Genomic DNA, 20559 nt, shown 5'->3' with positions numbered 1-20559 from the left:
CACGGATAGCATGGAAGAGAAAAAAAAGCGGGGGTACTGACTAGATGACCTTGCGGTCGTATCACACCTCCGTCGTCAAAAGCATCTCGACGGTGCTGGCGAAAACGAATACCCCCCTTCTCTCTCTCTATAATACCGATAAATGTGCTTGAAGGGAACGGCAAATAGCAGTAATTCGGTAATAACAAACCAAGTATATGCCTGAACAATTTGTAAACAGACACGAAATAACAAGCAAGCAATAATTTTGTTTACCGATGAGTATTCACATCTTCTCGTAGAAATAAATCAATATCGGGATGTGCAGTAGTGAAGTTAATATATGCAACTCCTGTTATTAACTCAAATTAGCTTGAAGTCATCTGTAGGAGAGTCTTCCTGTACCATTTTCATGGGGACAGATACGCAACAGGCATCTGGCAGTAGTCAGTCATAATGTGAGCAGCCCAACTATCTTGACATTTATCTTCCATTTATTTGATTTATTGGAGAAACCTTCCACCTCGTTCCTCACTCATATTTCCCGTTTTTGGGGAAGCGCTGATACTGAACTTTTATGGTCATGCTTATCCTTGCTCCAAGAACGTTCGTGAACATCACTTCCACGTTAACCCCATAATTTCTTTGTTTGTCGCCTCAACACAAGTCAAGACCTTTGTTGTTTAGCTGATCTTAAGTAAGCGCGAAGTTTCAGCCTAATGCTGACGGACCGTTTGCGGTGCCCGGCGTTTATCTTGATCTCCCAACGTCATAAAAAGCAAGTAAGTACATTTGGTGATATTTCACATATTGAATCGCTTCATTTTCAACGTATTCTTGTATCATATGTAGCAACCAAAATTTAGGTCATTACGAAAATTTCGTCTAGCTGTATCACTCATTTCTAACATACTTAAAATACCCATGAATTGAAATTTCGAAAAAATGATAGCAGGGGACAGTATCGAATATTAAAAAGCGTAGGAAAGCGTGGTAAAATTGAGCCCACTAATCATCGGTGATGAGATAAGTGTCATTGGACTCTTTCTGATAAATCTAACTATTGCATTATTAGTGTATATACTACAATGCACATGGTAGTACTAGATGGGAGATGATATAAACCAATCTATGCCCATATTCACCTCCTCAAGCGCGAGTTAACCTTTATTACCCACAAACATACTATTTTTCATGGCATATATAGGTGGAGGCAATATTCCGAAAAATAGTGCCAATTCGGCTAAAGCAATGCCATTTTCGAACTCTGCGCTCCTGGTATACCCCTATATCGATCTCACATATCATGATTATCGAAAAAAATATTTTTTGTTGCTCTGTGTAATCATTATTTGATATGATACACTTCAGTATCGGTGAATTAAATCGGTCTTTTTATATTTTAGATGTTGGAGATCTTTTAAAATTATGTTTTGCAATATGGCTGAAACATGGAACAGGTCTGGGCAGTCGGCACCCTGATGCTTTATTATTTTCAGTTGTCATTAGAGATAAATACATTCGAAACGCTTCATTGTTTGGTAGCACCCCACACCAGCGACATAAATTCCAGTATTTATGACATTTACCTGACTAGGTAAAATAGCGGCACTCAAATTATATGGGAATCCCGCATTTCAACCAATATTTTTTCGGCTTAAAACGCAGACAGGTGTAAGGGACGAGTAACAGAAAAAGTAGCTGGGATATGATTTTAAGGTGTAAAACACGGGGAGCGGACGGCAAAGCACGACTCCTTGAAAGTCCGACAATTTCGAGTAACTCTAGCTTTGATGTCTGCGATATCTTTGATCACGGTATCTCCGTTGCATGACAACAATCGGATATGACTCCAAGTTTCGCATCTATTCATCCATTTTGCGATTCCTCGCATTTCTGATAGCATGATATCTTTCTTAATAGAATCGCAAAATCACGGCAAAAATGATTACTTAGGCCCTAATAATGTTTTATTGACTTCTGCCACGCGCCTTCATTGTTATAATTGACCACGATCGGCTGAGCACGCAAAAGGTAATCTATGCTGTGCCGTTATATACTCGTCGACCCATTCGCCGAATAGGGTGGATACAGTGTGGCGTCGAATTGTAATTATGAGAACAGTTGTGGTTTGAGCGATAGCTATACTTTTGTGAATATATTGATATTTGTAAAGGGGTATGCGAATGTGTCATCACATCTCATAATGAATACGACGACTGGTAATAAATTACCTGTAGTGGTAAATAGGGCAGGTTTGCAGATGCTATTTATGTAGGCTACACTTCCTTCACTTTCTATTGCTGAGCTTTCTATATTTGCTTGCTTGCGCTGAGAAGTCCCGCTTTTGAGGCTGCATATTTCGAGGCCGATTGATCTATAGCAAGGTATTCTTAACTGAAGTTATAAGGGACGTGAAACATTTTCGCGGTACGTGGAATTTCCCTCCAGGTATTAATGTTGAGTGTTTGTTGTCCGACTCGAATTTTATTGATAAGTCTCGCCATCACTGCTACCAATTTATGATGAGAGGATGGGCCTTTGCGACTTACCGGAACTCTACATGCCGCGTTACCTCCGCGGTATTCTTATCTGGGTCATCTTATCAACATATTGCATACTTTACTGAATTTCGGAGCGGAGCTTGACTTCTCAAAATGTCCTATCATGATCTTATAACAAGTTGTTGAACATACTCCAACGTTCCGCGGATTGGTTTATGGCCCACAAAGGATCTTTATATTTGTAAAAAGCATTATAAAAGATTCTATGAGAATCTTATGAGAATTTCGCAACGCGGGACGCAAATGGCATTTGTAGTTTTATCGGGGTTTACCTACTCTGCCTCTGCGGAGCTATAAAATTCAGAGGTGTTCAAAGGAGTCAAGAACGCTACTCAATTAGAAGTAGAAGTAATTTCCTATTTTTTAAATATACTCAAGTAAGTAGGTAGTGTCGACGAGCAGTCATAAATACGCTCTCGCTCACCGTCAAAGCCTGAAACTTATATGTGCGGAAGGTACAGAGAGCTGCTACACCCCAGGATATACATGTTTTCAACAGCGTGAAGCTTCGACCTTAACGTATAATTGTATTACAAATTATGGCTCTGCTAAAGAACAGTGGTCCTTCAAGTTATTCTAGGGTTAGTATATTGTGTAATATAGCAAATTAGTGGTGTCTAATACTACAGCGTTTGCCTTTCCTACGTTGGTAACTAATACTATTGGGTATGATACTTGATATGTTTTATTCTTTGTTTAGAATTTTATGATAGTCGTGATAGTCCGTATATAGCCTGCACTTACGTAAACTTGCTGCTGTACCGTAACCATTACAAGATTTTGAATAACAACCTTACGACGATGGTGAGAAAACGTAAAGTCGCCGAGAAATCGCAATGTCATAACGACGGCACAAACAGGTCTTGCGAAATTTGCGGAAGGGAATTTAATAACGATGCTACGATGAAAAGGCACATGAAAATTCATGTAGGTGTTACAAAACATTTATGTGAAATATGCGGGAAAGAGTTTCACCAGAAAGAGTCTTTAAATATTCATCTGTTATTTCATTCTGGCGTGAAGAAAATTGTTTGCGAAATTTGCGGCAAAGCATTTGCTTACAATTGGGTTATGAAAAATCATATGCTAATCCATGCAGGCCTCAAAGAATATCGATGTGATGTATGCGGAAAAACTTTTCTCCGTAATTGCCAGCTTAAAAGACATTACGAACTTCATCTACAAAAGTATTCTGGTGTAAAGAACATCGCATGCCAGATTTGCGACAAAGGTTTTATGCGCAGCTCCGCGGCCAAAGAACACATGAAAACGCATTTTAATGCCAAAGAATATGTATGCGATGCATGCGGAAAGAAGTATCGTTGTCGATATCACCTTGCAGAACATGCAGAGATTCACGGCACCTTGAAACTATATCCATGTACAATGTGCCAGAGAGAATACTACCACAAACGCAGTCTAAAAGCGCACCTGCGTTTTCATACTGGCGTCGAAAAAACATTTCTGTGCGAAATTTGTGGAAAAGCGACTACGACCAAGTCCATGAGACAGCATATGGAAACCCATATTGCCCTGAAGAAATATGGATGTGAAGTGTGCGGGAAGGAGTTTCGTCAAAAGTCTGGAGTAAAATCGCACATGGAAATTCATTTCGACTTCAGACAATATCGGTGCGATATTTGTAATAAGGCACTTAGTACCGGAGGGAATTTAAAATCTCATCGTCTTATTCATTTTGCTGTGAAGAAATTAGCGTGCGAGATCTGCGGGAAGCGCTTCCGCACGAAGCCTTTACTGAAGAATCATTTCATGCTGCACATCGACGACAAACCACATCTATGCGCGATATGCGGGATGGGATTCCACCTTAAATCCCTCTTGGAATCGCACATGCGAATGCATTTAGGTATGAAGGATTTTGTTTGCGAGGTTTGTGGGAAGCGGTTTATTCTCAAATTTAACATGAATGCACACATGAAGATTCATACTGACATTAAGGGATAGAAATGTAAACTAAGCTAAGAAAGATTTGAAAATACATATTACATTTCACACCGCTGCGAAAGAAGAACGATGACATACATCCAAGTGAAGGTTCCATTTGACATTAACTTTGAAATGTTCGCTGCGAGATCTGCGGACATTCAAGCATTCAGCCAAAGTGAAGATCAATTACGACGCCAGACAATATGCCTCTTGGATTAGTCGCGAACCCTTGCGTAAGGGGGACTATTCTAAGCAGGGCTTTGGAGCAGCCGTAAATTTGCATTGCTCTAGCTCCGGCTCCGGAGATTTCTTCTATCATACAATAGCTCCAGCTCCAGCTCCGGAGCCGCATTATTACCCCTGCCCCGGCTCCAGCTCCGGCTCCGACTCTGAAAACTATCGAAGGTGTCTTGTCTACATCAGGGGTGGGCAACCCGCGGCCTCTGGGCCATATGATGTGGTCCGCGAGAAGTGTTTGAGCAGCCCGCGAGCTAATTTCCCATTATATTATCGAAATCCTGTTATATGATCGAAATTGAATTGTTCAGATTGTAAACTTGCAAGGCCAACCAAAAACATGATTAGTTTGGCCGCGACACTTGGGATGTTGATGACTAAAATATCAGTTACGACGCATTGCCAGATCCAGGGTCCAGTCACACTTTTAGTAAAGTAGTAAAATTATTCTTCACGCTTCGCGTGTTTAATTCTCACACGATTTCTTGCTTTTTAGCCTACCCCTCCTGAAAATGAAACTATATTCGCAATTACGAGAGAAAGTCTATTCGCATTTTCGCTCGCAGAAAGATCGTCGACGATGAAATGTCGGCACAAAATGATTGTGGTAGCCTATAGCCTATTAGCGGAAATCTTCGATATCGATATGTCCAGATGCCGAATAGTCCTGTCCTTGCAAGCTGAGCCCAGCGGGTGGTATATAGTCGATCCGCAATATGCCCAAGTAATAATAATATGAACTTTGAAAATTTTACGCGCCTTGCGCAGCTAGTGGGCAGCGCACTCGTTCGTCAATGTCGTGTGGCCCTTTAGCCGAAAACCTTGCCACCCCCTGGTCTATATAGATTACAAATTTAACCGCATGTTAGATATCTATAGTAATCTAGAGTCTGCCAGCCGTCAGTAACATCGGATGCAGCAACGAAGACATATAGGTGCCGCCGTGTCGGCTTGTGGCGTCATAATGAATACTTGTCAATTGTCGATAACATCATAGTTGCACTAAAACGCATTTTACATCATGCCATTGATGTGTACAGCATTAAAATTCTGATACGGCGTTTTAACACTGGCACTGCATGTACATGTAATCGTTAACATTAAGCCATACAGCTCAATTCAATGTTTAAATTTGCGATTATTATTCAACTGTAACTGTATAGTAACTGTTGAGCTATATGGGCGGATATCACGACCTGATCAATAGAAATTCGATTTGTACCAAATAACCAAGGGTTTGACGTTCGGTATTGGTGCACTCGTTACCAATCAATCCGGTGTCGATCAAGTTTATCGGAATATAATATTTTACCGTTTTAACGGATCGAATAATCGAATTAAACACTGTGCCATGCACATTGCGCCATGCCCATAACGAATTAAACTATGCAGTATGCACATTGCACATTTACAAGTCACCATGCGCGATAATCCGGGAATACTAGAGCAGCGGTTCTCAACCGGGGGTCCGCGAAGCATTTTCAGGGGGTCCGCGAAGCCTCAAAATAATTGATAAATCAATTTTGTTTTAAATTCAGAAAATCACGAGGCAGTTTCGCTTCATTACTAGTAAAACTACAGAGCTCACATGAACAGAATGGCCATCTGAGATGAAATATCCTACACTGTGCAGACTCATTGCCAATAGCCTACTGATACAAACATTTTGCTGTTTAGAAATGTTTTGTTGGGAATTGTGGAAAAAAAGCTGGATGAGTAAGGTCAATCACGGCGACTTCGAAATGTTTACGAAAATCGTTTCTCTTCTGTGATATACATAGCCTTTCTTCCATGATAACTTCAAGATAGAATGCTGGATAGACAAGACCAGGCTTGACGGTATACATTCATTAAAAAATGCGTTTGTCAATTTTGGTGCCATATTTGTTGCGATTATACCCATATGCGTCGTCGGAAGCGTTATGTGCTATTAATACATTCGCCACCACATATATTTGTGCAAATGGATTTTCGGCATTCGTTCATATCTAATCGAAGGCGCAAATTGTCAAGACACCACCACATATATTTCAAGAAATGCAGTTGCAGAATTCGATTTGAAATAATAGAAGTCAACCCGAGCTCTACAAGAATAGTATGATCCTATTTTCAAGAAAAGTCATTTTGTGACTATTTATCACTATGCCTACAGTAATCATTTGGCCGAATGTTGGCCGGTCACTTTCTCGAGATGTTGCCCGATTGACATGCATACTTTGCGCTGTATATCATATGCGCTTCTAGCTCTAAGGCAACTTCCTCGCCATTTCGGGCAACTTTGTAAAGGGCGACTATGAAGACCATGCATTTGTAACGTCTCTAAGGGGTGAGATCTCGGCGGTGCTTAGAGCATTTATCATAATCTTGTCGGATACGTTATACACCGCTCGGATTCACTCACTGAGTTACTGAGAGTTCTTTTGCGTGGTAACGAGCGTCACAAGTCAACCTACTATAGTGACAATCAAGCTTCTCACAATTTCGTGTATGACTTCAATGTACTATTCTTTCTATGATACGTCAATTTTGGTTTCTCAGAATAATTCATTGGACAAAAATGAGGGAATTCTTGTCTGGTATTCTTGGCTGGTACGCTGGAAAGCCTGTTTCTTCAAGGAGTTCTTGTACACTCCAAATATTGCTTCATGAAATGTCCATAGGACCATCAGATTTCATAAAAAAAAAAAATATTTACTAGCAAATTAACAGTCTTACTCCGAATTCTATGATTCTACCACGTAAAACACGCCTACGTCTGGTTTGGAGGCAAGTTTGATCGAGATTGAAGGTCTTTTGATACGATAATTTCTCTCCGCAGCTGAGCCATATTTGCGCAAACTGAAAAGCCGAGAAATTGAACTTTTCAAATTGAAGACTGTATTTGTGAAAAATTAGGACAGGTATATATAATCTGATGATTTTGCATTGTCCAGCCATGCGTAAGGGGATAGACTACACTGCACCCCACCCCTCCCCTCGTATTGGAAAATCAGTCATACACCCATGCTTTTGAATCGAAAGAATCAATCGATCTTTATGAAATTTGAATCATAAGGTCGCTTTAGAAAATGTCCTAACGTTGGGCAAAATCCGTCATTATTAACACGATTTGCAGTAAAAGCACAGATAGTCGACAAAATACTAATATTGCTTTCAGAATAGATTCATTGCAGTAGAATTTAGTAACTCGAAGAATTTTCGTGTGCCTATTCGGCACAATATGAAGCATGATTAGATTATGGAAAGAGATCCAAACGAAAGCCAAATTGGCAAAGTGTGGCATAACAATGCAATAATAAAACGGAACGCTAGGCAAATCAGCTGTACCGGTAATCATAATAAAGACACGACAGAAAATCAAATTATAATATACAAGGACAATTAGCGGTAGCCTATATATTAATGGACAATTTTAGATTGTATAAAAACTACTCCTGCCGGCATAAATAAGGATTGGTCAATTTTAGAGACAGAGACAGATGGGAAGCAGATCTACATTTAGCAATCATTCCTGCGCCGTTAACTCTTGATAAGGTGCACACGAAAAGTGTTGGAGTTATAAATTCCACTGCGATCATCGTAGATCTGAAAGCAAAATTGAATTTTATTGCCGCCACTCACATAATCAAATAATACGAATGTTCGATAGATAATCCGATGCTAGCTATACTAGACTTGCTCGTATGGCTTCATCTACATCCCAACTTTCAAGTAATTGCACCACAGTAGTTCAATTACTTTCAGTTATGAAAAAACGGACCTATGTCAGTGTGTATCGAATAGATTGACGGGTAAGATAGTCGCATATCCGAAGTACTTGAAGCCTAATAATCAAATCGGAATTTGACGAAACCGGACCAGGACGGGGCTCGTTCACTTTCGGACCAAACTGACTACAGTCTTACGGAGAAAATGTGTTTTTAGTCCGAAAGTGAACGAGCCCCGTAGGTCCGTCTTTTAGTAGGTAGTTTGCAGTATCATATTATGTCGCCCATTCCTGCTTGTTTAGGCCTATTGCACAAATCAGAGATGACGATTGCACGATTTGAAGTAAAACTTGGTGGGGGTCCGCGGGGTCCGTGACGTTCCGAAAGGGGTCCGCGAAGACAAAAAGGTTGAGAACCACTGTACTAGAGTATCAAGCAGACATCAAGAATGAATTTAAGAAACAGATGATTGCAAATTGGAAATCGCGTATCAAATCAGTAATTTGTCTGTAACGCAAAATACCATAGGGTCCTTACATCGCATTGAGTAGCTCGCACCGCGACGATTGTTTGCTGAGTGTAACGGCATTTTGGGCTACTCTTCTGCCATCCCCTATTTACGCTCGAAAATCCTCACTGGAATGAATAACGATCATGCGCAGCAATGAATTCCAATTCGCATGCATAATTGCATACAACACTGTCCAATTTCGCGGGCCGATTAAAGAACTATCACGAAAGAACGAGTATTTGCTCATCCGATTCATAGCAACAATGAGATGGAATTTTTTGTCTCGTGCTCGTCATATCGACATGTGCAACGAAATCACGTTTTTAGCCTCTTTTTCATTTCGCGTAATACATAGTGATCATTATTTTCGAACCGCACAATTGGCCAACAAGGTTGTGCTGATGATGAAATTGCGGGTATGCCGAATACCACAATATTCACAGGCATATTGAGCACACCGAGGTTCGGCACTCATACATGAAAATTGAGCATTGAACATATGACTGCTCTGCTGTTAAATCCCAAGGAGCATGGTTAGTCGGAAAAGATAGCGCCAAAGAGGAAAATATTCTTAATTTCGCGAAGGCCTGCTGTTGAATTATGTGAACTCAGCAGATATGGTTGTTGCATCTTATGAAATACGTCGGAGCCAGAGCTACCCCTCAAATAACTGGCTCCAGCTCCGGCTCCGGCTGAATTTTATGTAGAGCTCCAGCTCCGGCTCCAGCTCCGGTAAAAATGCGCGGCTCCAGGGCTCCGGCTCCGGGCTCCGGCTCCGGCTCCAAAGCCCTGATTCTAAGCCCAATTTTAATGCGGAGAGAGAGAGGTTACGTGAAGTACGTGAATATCGATTGTATGAAGAAATAGATCGGGTGTGATGAATATTCTTTGAGCAGAATAGGGGGGATAGCGTAGTGCAAGGGTCGGCAACCTACGGCCCGCGGGCCGAATCCGGCCCGCCAAGCGAAATCGTCCGGCCCGCGACATAATAATTAGTTATCACAAGAATACGGCCCGCCGTTTCATAATGAGTCTCAATCTGCAGTGCAGCACTGCATGAAAAAAATGCGGCATTTGTACGATATAATAGTAGCCTACATCGTATTAGTCTATTGTTACGCCATAAAACGAAGGTGGTTGAAGTAGGAGATGGAGATAGACTAGACTGCAGAGATGAGCATGGATTAGGATAAGGTTTTGAAAAAACAGGATTTGTGAAATTTTGTCGGATTTGGATTGGATTAGGACATAGAAATTTCAAATCCGCTCATCTCTGCTAGACTGGATCAGTGCTTAACTATCGGGTGTATCTCGCAACCGAAAGTGTTCCATACTTTTTAAAGGGTTTACCACTCAACGGGGTGTGACATAAAGGTGTTCTTCCTTTGCTTCAAAAACGCTTGGAACATCTCAGACGCAATGACAGAATCTCAAACTGTTCAATTATGGATAACTTGCCTCCATATGTTAGTTAGCCTATCTATAGTTTAATTTTCCAGAAGACATTGTGTGCCAAGACAAAAAACCTGAATAGTGTTTTGGCCACAATGGTGAAAACTGTTAATATGATTTTTGTCTCATTAACTCAGGTGTGGGCAAACCACGGCCCGCGGGCCGCATGCGGCCCGCAACACCGTTTGGTGCGGCCCGCCAGAGTCTCACGAAACTTATTAAAAATATTGATAAAATGCGTACTAGAAATCTACAGGGACTTAATTAAATTTGTTCTTAATATATTTTACCATGTCAATTCCAAGGTAAATACTTCCCATGTAATTTTTCATGTATAATATCTGGCGCGACAGCCCGACCTCAAGACCAACGCATTTTGAAAGGTTTGAACTGCTAAACATCACAGAAATCCTAAACGGGATTGATATAATTCGGATCACGAGTGTGATTTTAGATCGGCGACTCCAGCAACATTTATTAATTTTAGTGCTGCGTTCGGAGAAAACGATTCGCGGGTGTATTAGGTAGATTCGTTCTCTGTATGCGTAAAACAGGGGTGGCCAACCTGCGGCCGTAGAAGGAAATTTGTGCGGCCGTGGACACGCAATTCAATTAGTATGTGTTGGCGGCCGTCGACATACAATTTGAATTTACGAATTGAATCCTGATTTCATGAAAGAGTTTTATTAATCTTGAAATTTTCTTCGCGCTGCGCTCGGTTCAATTTACCTTCCTTCTTCGCCATCAGAACCCCACAAAGATGCGCCTCATATAGAAATACCAACTCGGAATACCAATATTGTAGGGTTACCATATTTTGGAAATCGGAGAAGAGAACGCTTTTTCAGATTTTCAGACTTGCAAAACCGAGAAAAATTCTCAAAAAACGGTAAATCTTTCCCACTTTGTGGTTGGTTGACTTAAAAAATGGGTCAACTTTCCGCCCAGCTCCCGATATACCCGCCATAGCGACACTTCGGTGCTGATTTACGACATATCAGTCGCATTTTGCTATTAGTATGACCTAGATTTTCGATAAAAAGGACAAAGGGGCGTCCTCCGAGTACACTTTCAAAAAACTAAAAAAAGAGGACGTATGGTAACCCTACAATATTGTGTTTCATAATCCCAATTTTATATAGTACGGCCCGCGAATGGATTCAGGTGTTGAATGCGGCCCGCGAGCTCAAAAGTTCGCCCACCCCTGCATTAACTGAATCAGTTACGCCAGATATTACTAGAAGCAGAGAATCAATATGGCGATGTCATGTAGGCCTATATCTGTCATGTTAGCTCATTAAGTCGAGCAGCTATGCTTACAGTAGTGTATGAACTGAGAAATGAAATAGCAACTTTCCTCGAAAACACAAATATCGCCGACTCATAATCTTGTAATCGAAAATGGGTATCTCATCTTGCTTTCCTGGTACATTTAACGTCACATCTGAACAAATTGAATCTGCAACTTCAGGGGGAAAACAACTAAATACATGAGATGTTGAGGCGCATTCAATACAAATCTGTGACTCTGGAAATGTCAACAGTACGAAGAAAATTATGCTAACTTTCCTATACTGGAGGAGAGAAAACCTAGTACCAACACTACATTTGTAACTGTAATACGAAATTTAACTACTGAATATTCAACCGCTTTTCCGACATTCCTTCTCTACAAAATTAATTCTGACTATTCAGTACTCTGTTTAATGTGGACGCCAATACCATTGCCTGAAAATCTCAAATAGGCCTTTCTGAAATGCGATGCAGTTGAATTCACTGACAAATTTCATACAAAGAACGTATCGCTGCATGACTTTGACAAAGAGTACGTTCCTGAAATTGGTCTTTATCCCAGCTTGACCAGCGATGCAAAAGAAATTGCATCGATTTTTGGAAGCACGTACGCATGTGAACAATAGTTTTAAGCAATGAAATTCACGAAGTGCAAGCTAAGATCACGTATTTCTGACGGCCATTTTGAATAGGGTCTGATTCTTGTTTCATCTGACTTGTTACCAGAAGTTGAAAACCTTTCACAAAGCAAGCTGCGTCGATTGTCACAATTATTCTGTGTTGTTGAAGTGTAAATACATGTGTCTTCTGATTGTTATGATTGAGATTGCAGCAATGTATGATAATATACCGAAGTGAGCGTAAAATATAGTACTAAGAAAAATTCCGGCCCGCCAAAAAGTTGTACACCCGAAATTTGTCCCGCGACTAGCAAAAGTTTGCCGACCCCTGGCGTAGTGATATGCGTCGCCGCCATCTACGCAGGCAGTCCGGGTTCGATTCCCGTCATCAAAGGTTATTCAGAGCTTCTCGTCCCCAGCGTCGCTGTTTTTACGGCGACAAAAAGCCCAGTATGAAGACCCGATGAACAAAATAAGAAAGAAAAGAGCAAGAAATAGCGACGAAGAAAGATTAACCTCGAAGATGACTGTGACGTCGGGCAATAGGTCGAGGTGGGTGCAAGTGTAAATGACCGCAAATGGTCGTTCAGCATTCTCCTATCTGGTCATTACATCGCATTGTCTCTCTTGCATATCGTATTTTATTACATTGTGTGTATGTCTTGGGCAGATGAAAATGTATCTGGCGAATAGTCACTGCAAATGACGAAAAGTTCGCGATAATAGTCGCGCATTCAACAATTAATGTGTGCGGAGGTATTTGAATGGGAATGGATATCACCCTGAACCGAACGTTGAAGAGTTTGTTGGGTCGCAATTAAAGTTTAGATAATATTTACCCGCTTTATCGCTCATTTTCTGGGTTCCTCGTGTGTTATTCACGAAATCTAAACGAAGTTTGCGATCGTATTTTTCACAATGCATTGTGATATTATGTTATCATATTATTCGCTTTTCAGCACTCCTATAATCTTCTCGCAAGTAAATTGTGACTTATGGAAAATATTTTATGTTTTCAGTGGAATTAGATTATCCTTCATTATATGTAGTGAACTCGGCTCATGTATCGATAGGATGCTCGAGGAATCTCGCCTGTGGTTCATTATAATCATCGGAATTTTTCCTCCAATCAAATATTATTGTAATCTTGTCATTTCAAGTCATTCGCGATATTCGGTAACAACCATTAAATTGTATTCATTCATCCTAGTAAAACGCCGATGCTTTCAATTATACTTTGATTAGGGGTTTTAGGTGGTATTGAAAGACACCCAAATGACGAATGTGCTTTTATAAATTGGTGAATGACCATTTGGTTTTCTTTAGGCTTGCAACTTTTCGAGCATATAAAGCATAGTATCAACAATTCAACACTTATGTGAAATAACAGAAATGTCGCTTAGACATCGTATGTAGCCTGTAGGAGGTAGGTACGTAGTTCAAAGTGAAAAGCGAGGGTATGTGATAACATCATGCAGTCATTGACTGGTCCTGCCCGCGAGCGATTTTAAAGCTTGAATCAGGCCCGCGACAGAATTTGATTTTGACACCCCTGGGCTAGATGAAAAAACAGCTCAGTCGTATTAAAAAGTTCGAAAATTGAATCTACTTGTTATTTTTACAAACGAAATACTGTTTTAAATCACAACACAGCAATATCATTATTCATTATATTTAGGGGTATTCGATTTATCATAGTTGGAGACTTTCACGGATATCATGTACATAAATAAACTGCAAGTATGTATCTAAATACTCGAATAACGTTGCATTAATTCAATCAGTGTCATGTCAACCGCCTATTGTTTATTCAAAACGATCAATTGGAAAATTATATTAACATTTCGCCTTGACTAAAAATTGCTTCTTGTACGATTTTCGCTTGTAACCAATTCAGCACAGTCTCTGGAAAGGTTCCAGCAATAGTCTGCCACAATATGTTCCTCTCATCTACCCTGATATCTTTCTTTTTGTTGTTTTGATGTCTTAGTTGAACCTTTCCTCTTAATCTTCACTCTAATCACCAATATGATCACGAAATATATCAGGTTGACTGAACAGGAAGTGGACTTTTTAGTCCTTGTGTTTGCTCCAAATTTGCAGATAGCAATTTTAGGGCCCACTATTTGTAGTTGATGCTTTGTGATCTCCCAAAACTTTTTATTTACGACGTCCTAGGAACTAAAAAGAATTCCATCCAGTGAGCTCATTTTATAATATGAAATTGGAATCTTTCACCCGTATTCGAATTTGAGATCCGTCAAAGATACCAGCTGCAAGCATGCTGTCCGAAGCATTCGACATTGATATGTCCAGGCGCCGAATAGTTCTGTCCTCGCAAACCGAGCCAACCTGTATATAGGAAGGACTATGGAGTCGGCAAATTTCACCACCGAGTCCAACTCCTACTCCGACCCCGACTCCTGAGATTTTCATTATACCGACTCCACGCATTTTCAATATACCGACTCCGACTCCGATTCCAACTCCTACTCCAACTCCAACAGTATTACCAATTTATTCGAAAATTATATGCCACAGTGACGTTTAAATGACTATCAAATAACCATCAAACATATGCAAACATATGATTAACGATGGCATGCAATTTTTTTTCATTGTGGCACAGCTCGAATTATTCACTATGCAATTAACATGAAAGAATGCATTTCTAAAAATCCTACCTTTGTCATATTTTGAAAGTTTTTATAACATGGACTCTCTAATATCCTAATATGTATAAATCATTCAGACATGACATATTTCCAATCCGGTATAATTAAAATCTAGATAAAACAAACGAAGTGTAGCTCTTGTTTACGAGTCAGCAACTAATGCAGAGATGCACCTTACTAATTTCTCATTACACACTATACCAGGGGTGGGCAAACTGTTGAGCTCGCGGGCCGCATTCAACATCTGAATCCATTCACGGACCGCACTACATAAAATTAGATTATAAACCACAACGCAATATTGGTACTTGATTATATAGCGAGGACAAGGAGATAATATATATGCTTATTTAAAACAATGCAAACATTGCTTTGATGATATCATACACGCGTCAGAAACAGTGGCGAGATTTCATCGGCTGGTCGACCTCAATAACCAATTTGTCAAAACTATAGAGATGAAAGTCGGCTGTCCCGATTCTTAGAACATGATTGAAATTTAAATCTGTGAGCAGCAATCTGTGATCTGCGATCTTTCGCGCCAGAAATTTAACATAACAAATAATACAGGAAATATTTACATCAGAACGTTTTAAGATACTCCTTCCCCCTTATGATGGTAAAAGGTTTCTTCCCCCCCACCCTTATCGTCATATCACAAAACGCAACCAGGATGCTAGAAAACCTAACGGATAGTTTGATGGCATGGAAGGTTACGACTGGGTATGAGGGATTTTTAAACTTGAAATTCAGACTAAATAAAGAGCAATAACTATAAACGGGATGTAAATCGCGCGGAGCGCGAAAAAGGTATTTCAGTTGAGCTCAGCTTGTCGACTCCCTTCAGATGCTTTCACGCCTCCAATGGGGGTGCGCCCCCCACTTTGAGAAACACTGCCTTAGATTTACTATGGTGCGACATACTAAGAAAAAGTTTAACCAAGTCCCTGCATTAATTCGATTTTAGTACGCATTTTATCAATATTTTTAATAAGTTTCCTTAGACACTCGCGGGCCGCACAGAACGGTGTGGAGGGCTGCATGCTGCCCGCGGGCCGTAGTTTACCCACCCCTGCATTATACTGAGCACAAGCACACACACTCTGACTACTAATAAAATTGGTCAGAAACGTAATTCAGGAAGTAGTGAAATAGCATATGCATGGTCTACATGCAATTACTCAAGTATTCAAGGACTAGGACTTGCAGTCTTTCTTAATCATTTGTTCGATCTAAGCAGCTAAGCTACACTACAAATATTTTTAATTTCGTCGAGTGCGAAGCAGCGTACAACAATTTTACAATTTTACGAAACCAGACGATGCATTTACTCGGTTACAGTATCATGGTATAATTCCAAAAATTGCATCAATTTGTGATTGCATCGCAAAGATGCATATTTCGACTCTCTTCCTCTATGCAACTGAAAAGTAAATTGCACATAATGTCCAATTTCATCTGTATCAGGGGTGGCCAACTTTTTCGGCCAAAGGTCCACATGAGATTTACGAACCATTTCGGAGACGGACTTTCAGCATTCCCGTGGCCACTCACTGGCCACGGATTTTTTTGTGGCCGGCCACAGATTTTCTGTGGCCGGCCATGAAAAGTGCTATCCCATGGCCGGCCACAGAGAATTTCATGGCCGGCCATGAAATTTCGCTGTGGCCGGCCACGAAACTTCCTTGGCCGGCCACGGAAAACTCGTTTTCATGGCCGGCCATGAACGAATTTCATGGCCGGCCACAACAAAATTTCATGGCCGGCTGTAATATACCAACTTAATATTGAATATCAGTACTGTCTGTGATCCAATCGTGGTCAAATGTGAGATCAATTATGTTTTGTTATGAGCATACCATCAATAGAACTAGATGAGAGCGAGAGTTTAGCTCAGCTTATAAGCATTTTCATCCGAAATACTTGAAGAACAACGATACAATGAAACGAAAGGAAGAGGTCGAAACGATCTGGCAGCGTCTCTATATCATATAAAACCACACAAAATGATGTGAAGAGCATATAAAAAAAGGGGGATACGCGCTAAATGAAACAGGAAATAATGGTATAGAAAGCTAGAAGCAATGAAGACAGTATCAGAACTGGTAACTGGTAAGTGTTGATTTGGATGTTTTTTTTTAATGTAGAAATAGACCCGAATATTTGGTTGACACTCGCCACGGTTAATCGTCAGCAACTGTGTAGGATTGGAAAGCAAAATTTATACCAAATACATGTCAGAAAATCTCTTTAAGTTCCCAAAAGCTGTGAAATTCACATGACATTCTGTGGCCGGCCACAGAACAGCTCGGAGCTCGCTGTGGCCGGTGCTTCCCCCGTTCTGATATTGATTTTCTACGGTAAGATGTGCATTGTGCAGTTGCAATCGATTGTATGGTTGGTTTAATTGTGTAGATATGCATACCTGCGATTAAATAATATGAGACTGATAATATTCTTCATTTTCAACCATGTTAATCGTTTATGATAAGTCTGCGATGCGAAGTTATCCATACATATTTGATCATGTAGTTTAAGGATTTAGGGGCAGTTTACAATCTTTCGTGAATTGCCCTGATGAATTTATCAATAAAACAATGCTCTACAGGAAATTATTCTTAATTCACTGCAGATTTTTTTTCGATTTACGCTTAAGTAGACTCAACTATACGTCCTAGAATGCATATGTAGGCGTATGTTTCATCGAGATACTTGATCTGTCAATATATGCGGTCATTTTACCTGTTTTCTCGTTCGCAGTACTAAATCCCGTAACCATAGTACCCGAACGAAACAATTATGGAATCAAAGAGTCAATAATATGTAGAAAATACTCTCTAAGTTCCAGAAAAGCTATGAAACTCGCATAACATTCTGTGGCCGGCCACAGAGCAGCTCGCTGTGGCCGGTGCTTCCCCCGAACTGATATCTCTTTTCAACGGTATAGACATGATATGTATAGTTGCAAACAAGTCCATACTTTGTTATCTTTCGTATAGCTGAATAGCTGTGAATTGAATAATGCTGGGCTGATACAATTCTTCCTTTCTGTATCGGGTCTATGAGAAGTCCGTGATATACAGTAATATACATATTTGATTTTCATACTGCGATACATACGACATTCGCTATCCTCAACATCAATGGAGCTATAGCACTCATATTGCTGGACAATAAGAATTGTGTCGATGAATCTATGAATATTTCCATGCATATATGCATGCAGCACTTGAACTGGACACACTGCAGACTTGCTGCATATGAGAAAAAAGGCAACGATGTAGCCTAAACTACCGGTAGGCCTACTATTGATGAAATGTGGAGCTTTTTTCCCAGAAATTCGAGTTTGATCACGTTTCCGATCCCATATAATTTGTTCATATATATATCCATATAGATGCATCGATCGATAAAATATGCCCATGCCAAGCCTTCCTATTGAATAATAGTCATGGTGTATTGGTCGTTGATGCGAAGAACAATGGAATGTTTCCCCCAGTCAATGTTCAGGGAACCATCTTAATGACACGGACAAGTTACAATCGTTAAAGATAGTTCAACATCTCAATGCAGTGCAAACACTTATCGTAGTGTAAAGTGCATCCAGGATCGTAACTGCCGCTCCCCAAACCCCCCCCCCATTTGGGGGGAGGGGCGAGGTCGAAGGGACCCAAAATTATTTCGTGAATTAGGATAAAACATAGTGTATTTTTTGCAAATTTCGAGCTGCCAAATATCTTAATTTTGGGGTACTCTTCCCCAAGAAAAAATACGCACGATTTATAGAAATGGGCAGATCGGCGTTGGCCATTACCGCGACACGACGGACCAAGACATATAGAGTTTTAGGCCATGTAACATGCTACTCCAAGAAGTGTGCCAGAACGAGCGGCAGCGAGAAAACCTTGGCCGAAAAGGACTGCCCTTATGCTGACCCAAAACTTCGTTATATATATAAAATACTGTATTGGCAATCTGAACCTCACAAGACAAATAGCATCCCGCAGAAAAAAGTTATATGCCAGTCTTTTAGTTTAGTAGCCTACGTTTGGGCGATTCTTTATTTTTTGATATAGCAGACTGGAGGTCACAAAATAACACCGTGTCACGGAGTCATACCAACGGGCCCTACAGTTTCCAAGACACCTCACTCAGCTCTTCCGGTAAATTGATTACGTGAGTAGAGAGGACAAGATATTGATAGCAATATATATGCAATTCTCGATCTTATTGACCGATTTTATCATGAATTATCGAAGATTTTCGCAAACAATGGGTTGGGGGTAGGTTTACCACCCTATGGGAGCCCGAGACCCAATTGACCCAACTTAAGTTTTTTTTTGGGGGGGGGGGGGGCTGACGAAGTGCTGTTCCGTTCCTGCCAACGGTTATCGCCCGGAGATGTTTAATTATTATTGAGAGATCCTACCTTTTCAAACACGCCTCCCTCAACTCTGCCTGTAAATCTGATTACGTGAACGGAGAGAGGATAAAAATTGATAGCAATATATATGCAATTCCCGATCGTATTGACAGATTCAATCATGAATTATAGAAAATCTTCGCGCTTCGCGCGTTTACGCGGGAAAAGCCGACCCATTAAACGGAGCCCAATGTAGAAAATGAGTAGGGGTGAACAGCGTCTAGCGTGAGGGGGGCTGGGGAGCAAAGCCCCCGAGAAGTTCGGTTTATCATCATATGGAGGGCCCCTTGACGTGTTCTGTGAAAAGCATATATTCGACACGTTGCATTTAACTATACTTGTATATGAATGATTGCGATCATATCTTCAGTTGCTTTCGATTTTGTGAAATTGGTAACGGAATAAACGAACTTTATGAAGCAAAATATGACGGTTTCCTAATGTAAAAAATGAAGGAGAGGCAGGGAGTTAGATTTTCTACGTTTGTAGCACTATGGGCCTGGTCGATGGCGATGCGAAGAAACTGCAAGGCTATCGAGTCTACACCACGGTTTCATCTCTCCACGCAATCCCAGTGCGTTTAGCGCTTGGTGTGGAAGCTGTGTACACCAGTTTTAATGTAAGTCGTTTGTATGACCGAGCAATACGATGCACGCTCTCACATTACTATATCAACTATCTAGGAAGTTCAAGGAATGCATATATGTTTCGGTGTTACTTTACATCGCACCGCCCCAGAGCAATTTTTCAATAGTCAGAGGGAATTAAATTCATTTCTATAGCGAACAAAGACGATAAACATGTGTGAAGTCATGGTAAATCCATCCACGAACTACTCAATAAAGCAGTAACGTAACTTAAGTACCTGCAATAATAGTGGAAGTCGTCTACAAACCTGACCGCCAGCAAGTTCGTAGTGCAAAAGAAGAAGATCTATTGGAGTATAGTCAAAGTGGATGTAAGGGGTGGATTTTGATCCAACTAGATGTGTTAAAACCACGAACTGGCCATGAACTCGTGGCCGGCCACGATGAATTCGTATGGCCGGCCATGAAATTCACTGTGGCCGGCCACAAGACAACGCTTTTTCATGGCCGGCCACGAGATATTCGTGGCCGGCCACAGAAAAATCTGTGGCCAGTAAGTGGCCA

At 40.6% G+C, this 20559-nt stretch overlaps 1 protein-coding gene and 1 long non-coding RNA gene across 2 annotated transcripts in view; both read left to right on the top strand.

Annotated features, from left to right (window-relative positions):
* The window catches only part of LOC145453275 (uncharacterized), a 159600-nt gene that overhangs the window by 96305 nt on the left and 42736 nt on the right, over positions 1 to 20559 (top strand). The gene's annotated exons all lie outside the window — the stretch shown is intronic.
* LOC145453224 (uncharacterized) lies at positions 1709 to 7720 on the top strand. The gene has a single exon (XM_080331207.1). The coding sequence runs from the start codon at positions 3345 to 3347 to the stop codon at positions 4506 to 4508; it is 1164 nt and encodes a 387-aa protein (XP_080187333.1). The 5' UTR covers positions 1709 to 3344; the 3' UTR covers positions 4509 to 7720.

This window comes from Botryllus schlosseri, chromosome 13 (assembly GCF_051294905.1).
Source record: "Botryllus schlosseri isolate E-star chromosome 13, Bs_hap1, whole genome shotgun sequence".
NCBI classification, from domain to species: Eukaryota; Metazoa; Chordata; class Ascidiacea; order Stolidobranchia; family Styelidae; genus Botryllus; species Botryllus schlosseri.
This window is presented reverse-complemented; position numbering and strand designations above follow the sequence as displayed.

Coding starts and splice junctions, on each gene's coding strand:
- LOC145453224 (XM_080331207.1), top strand. CDS start 3,345: ATGGTGAGAAAACGTAAAGTCGCCGAGAAATCGCAATGTCATAACGAC.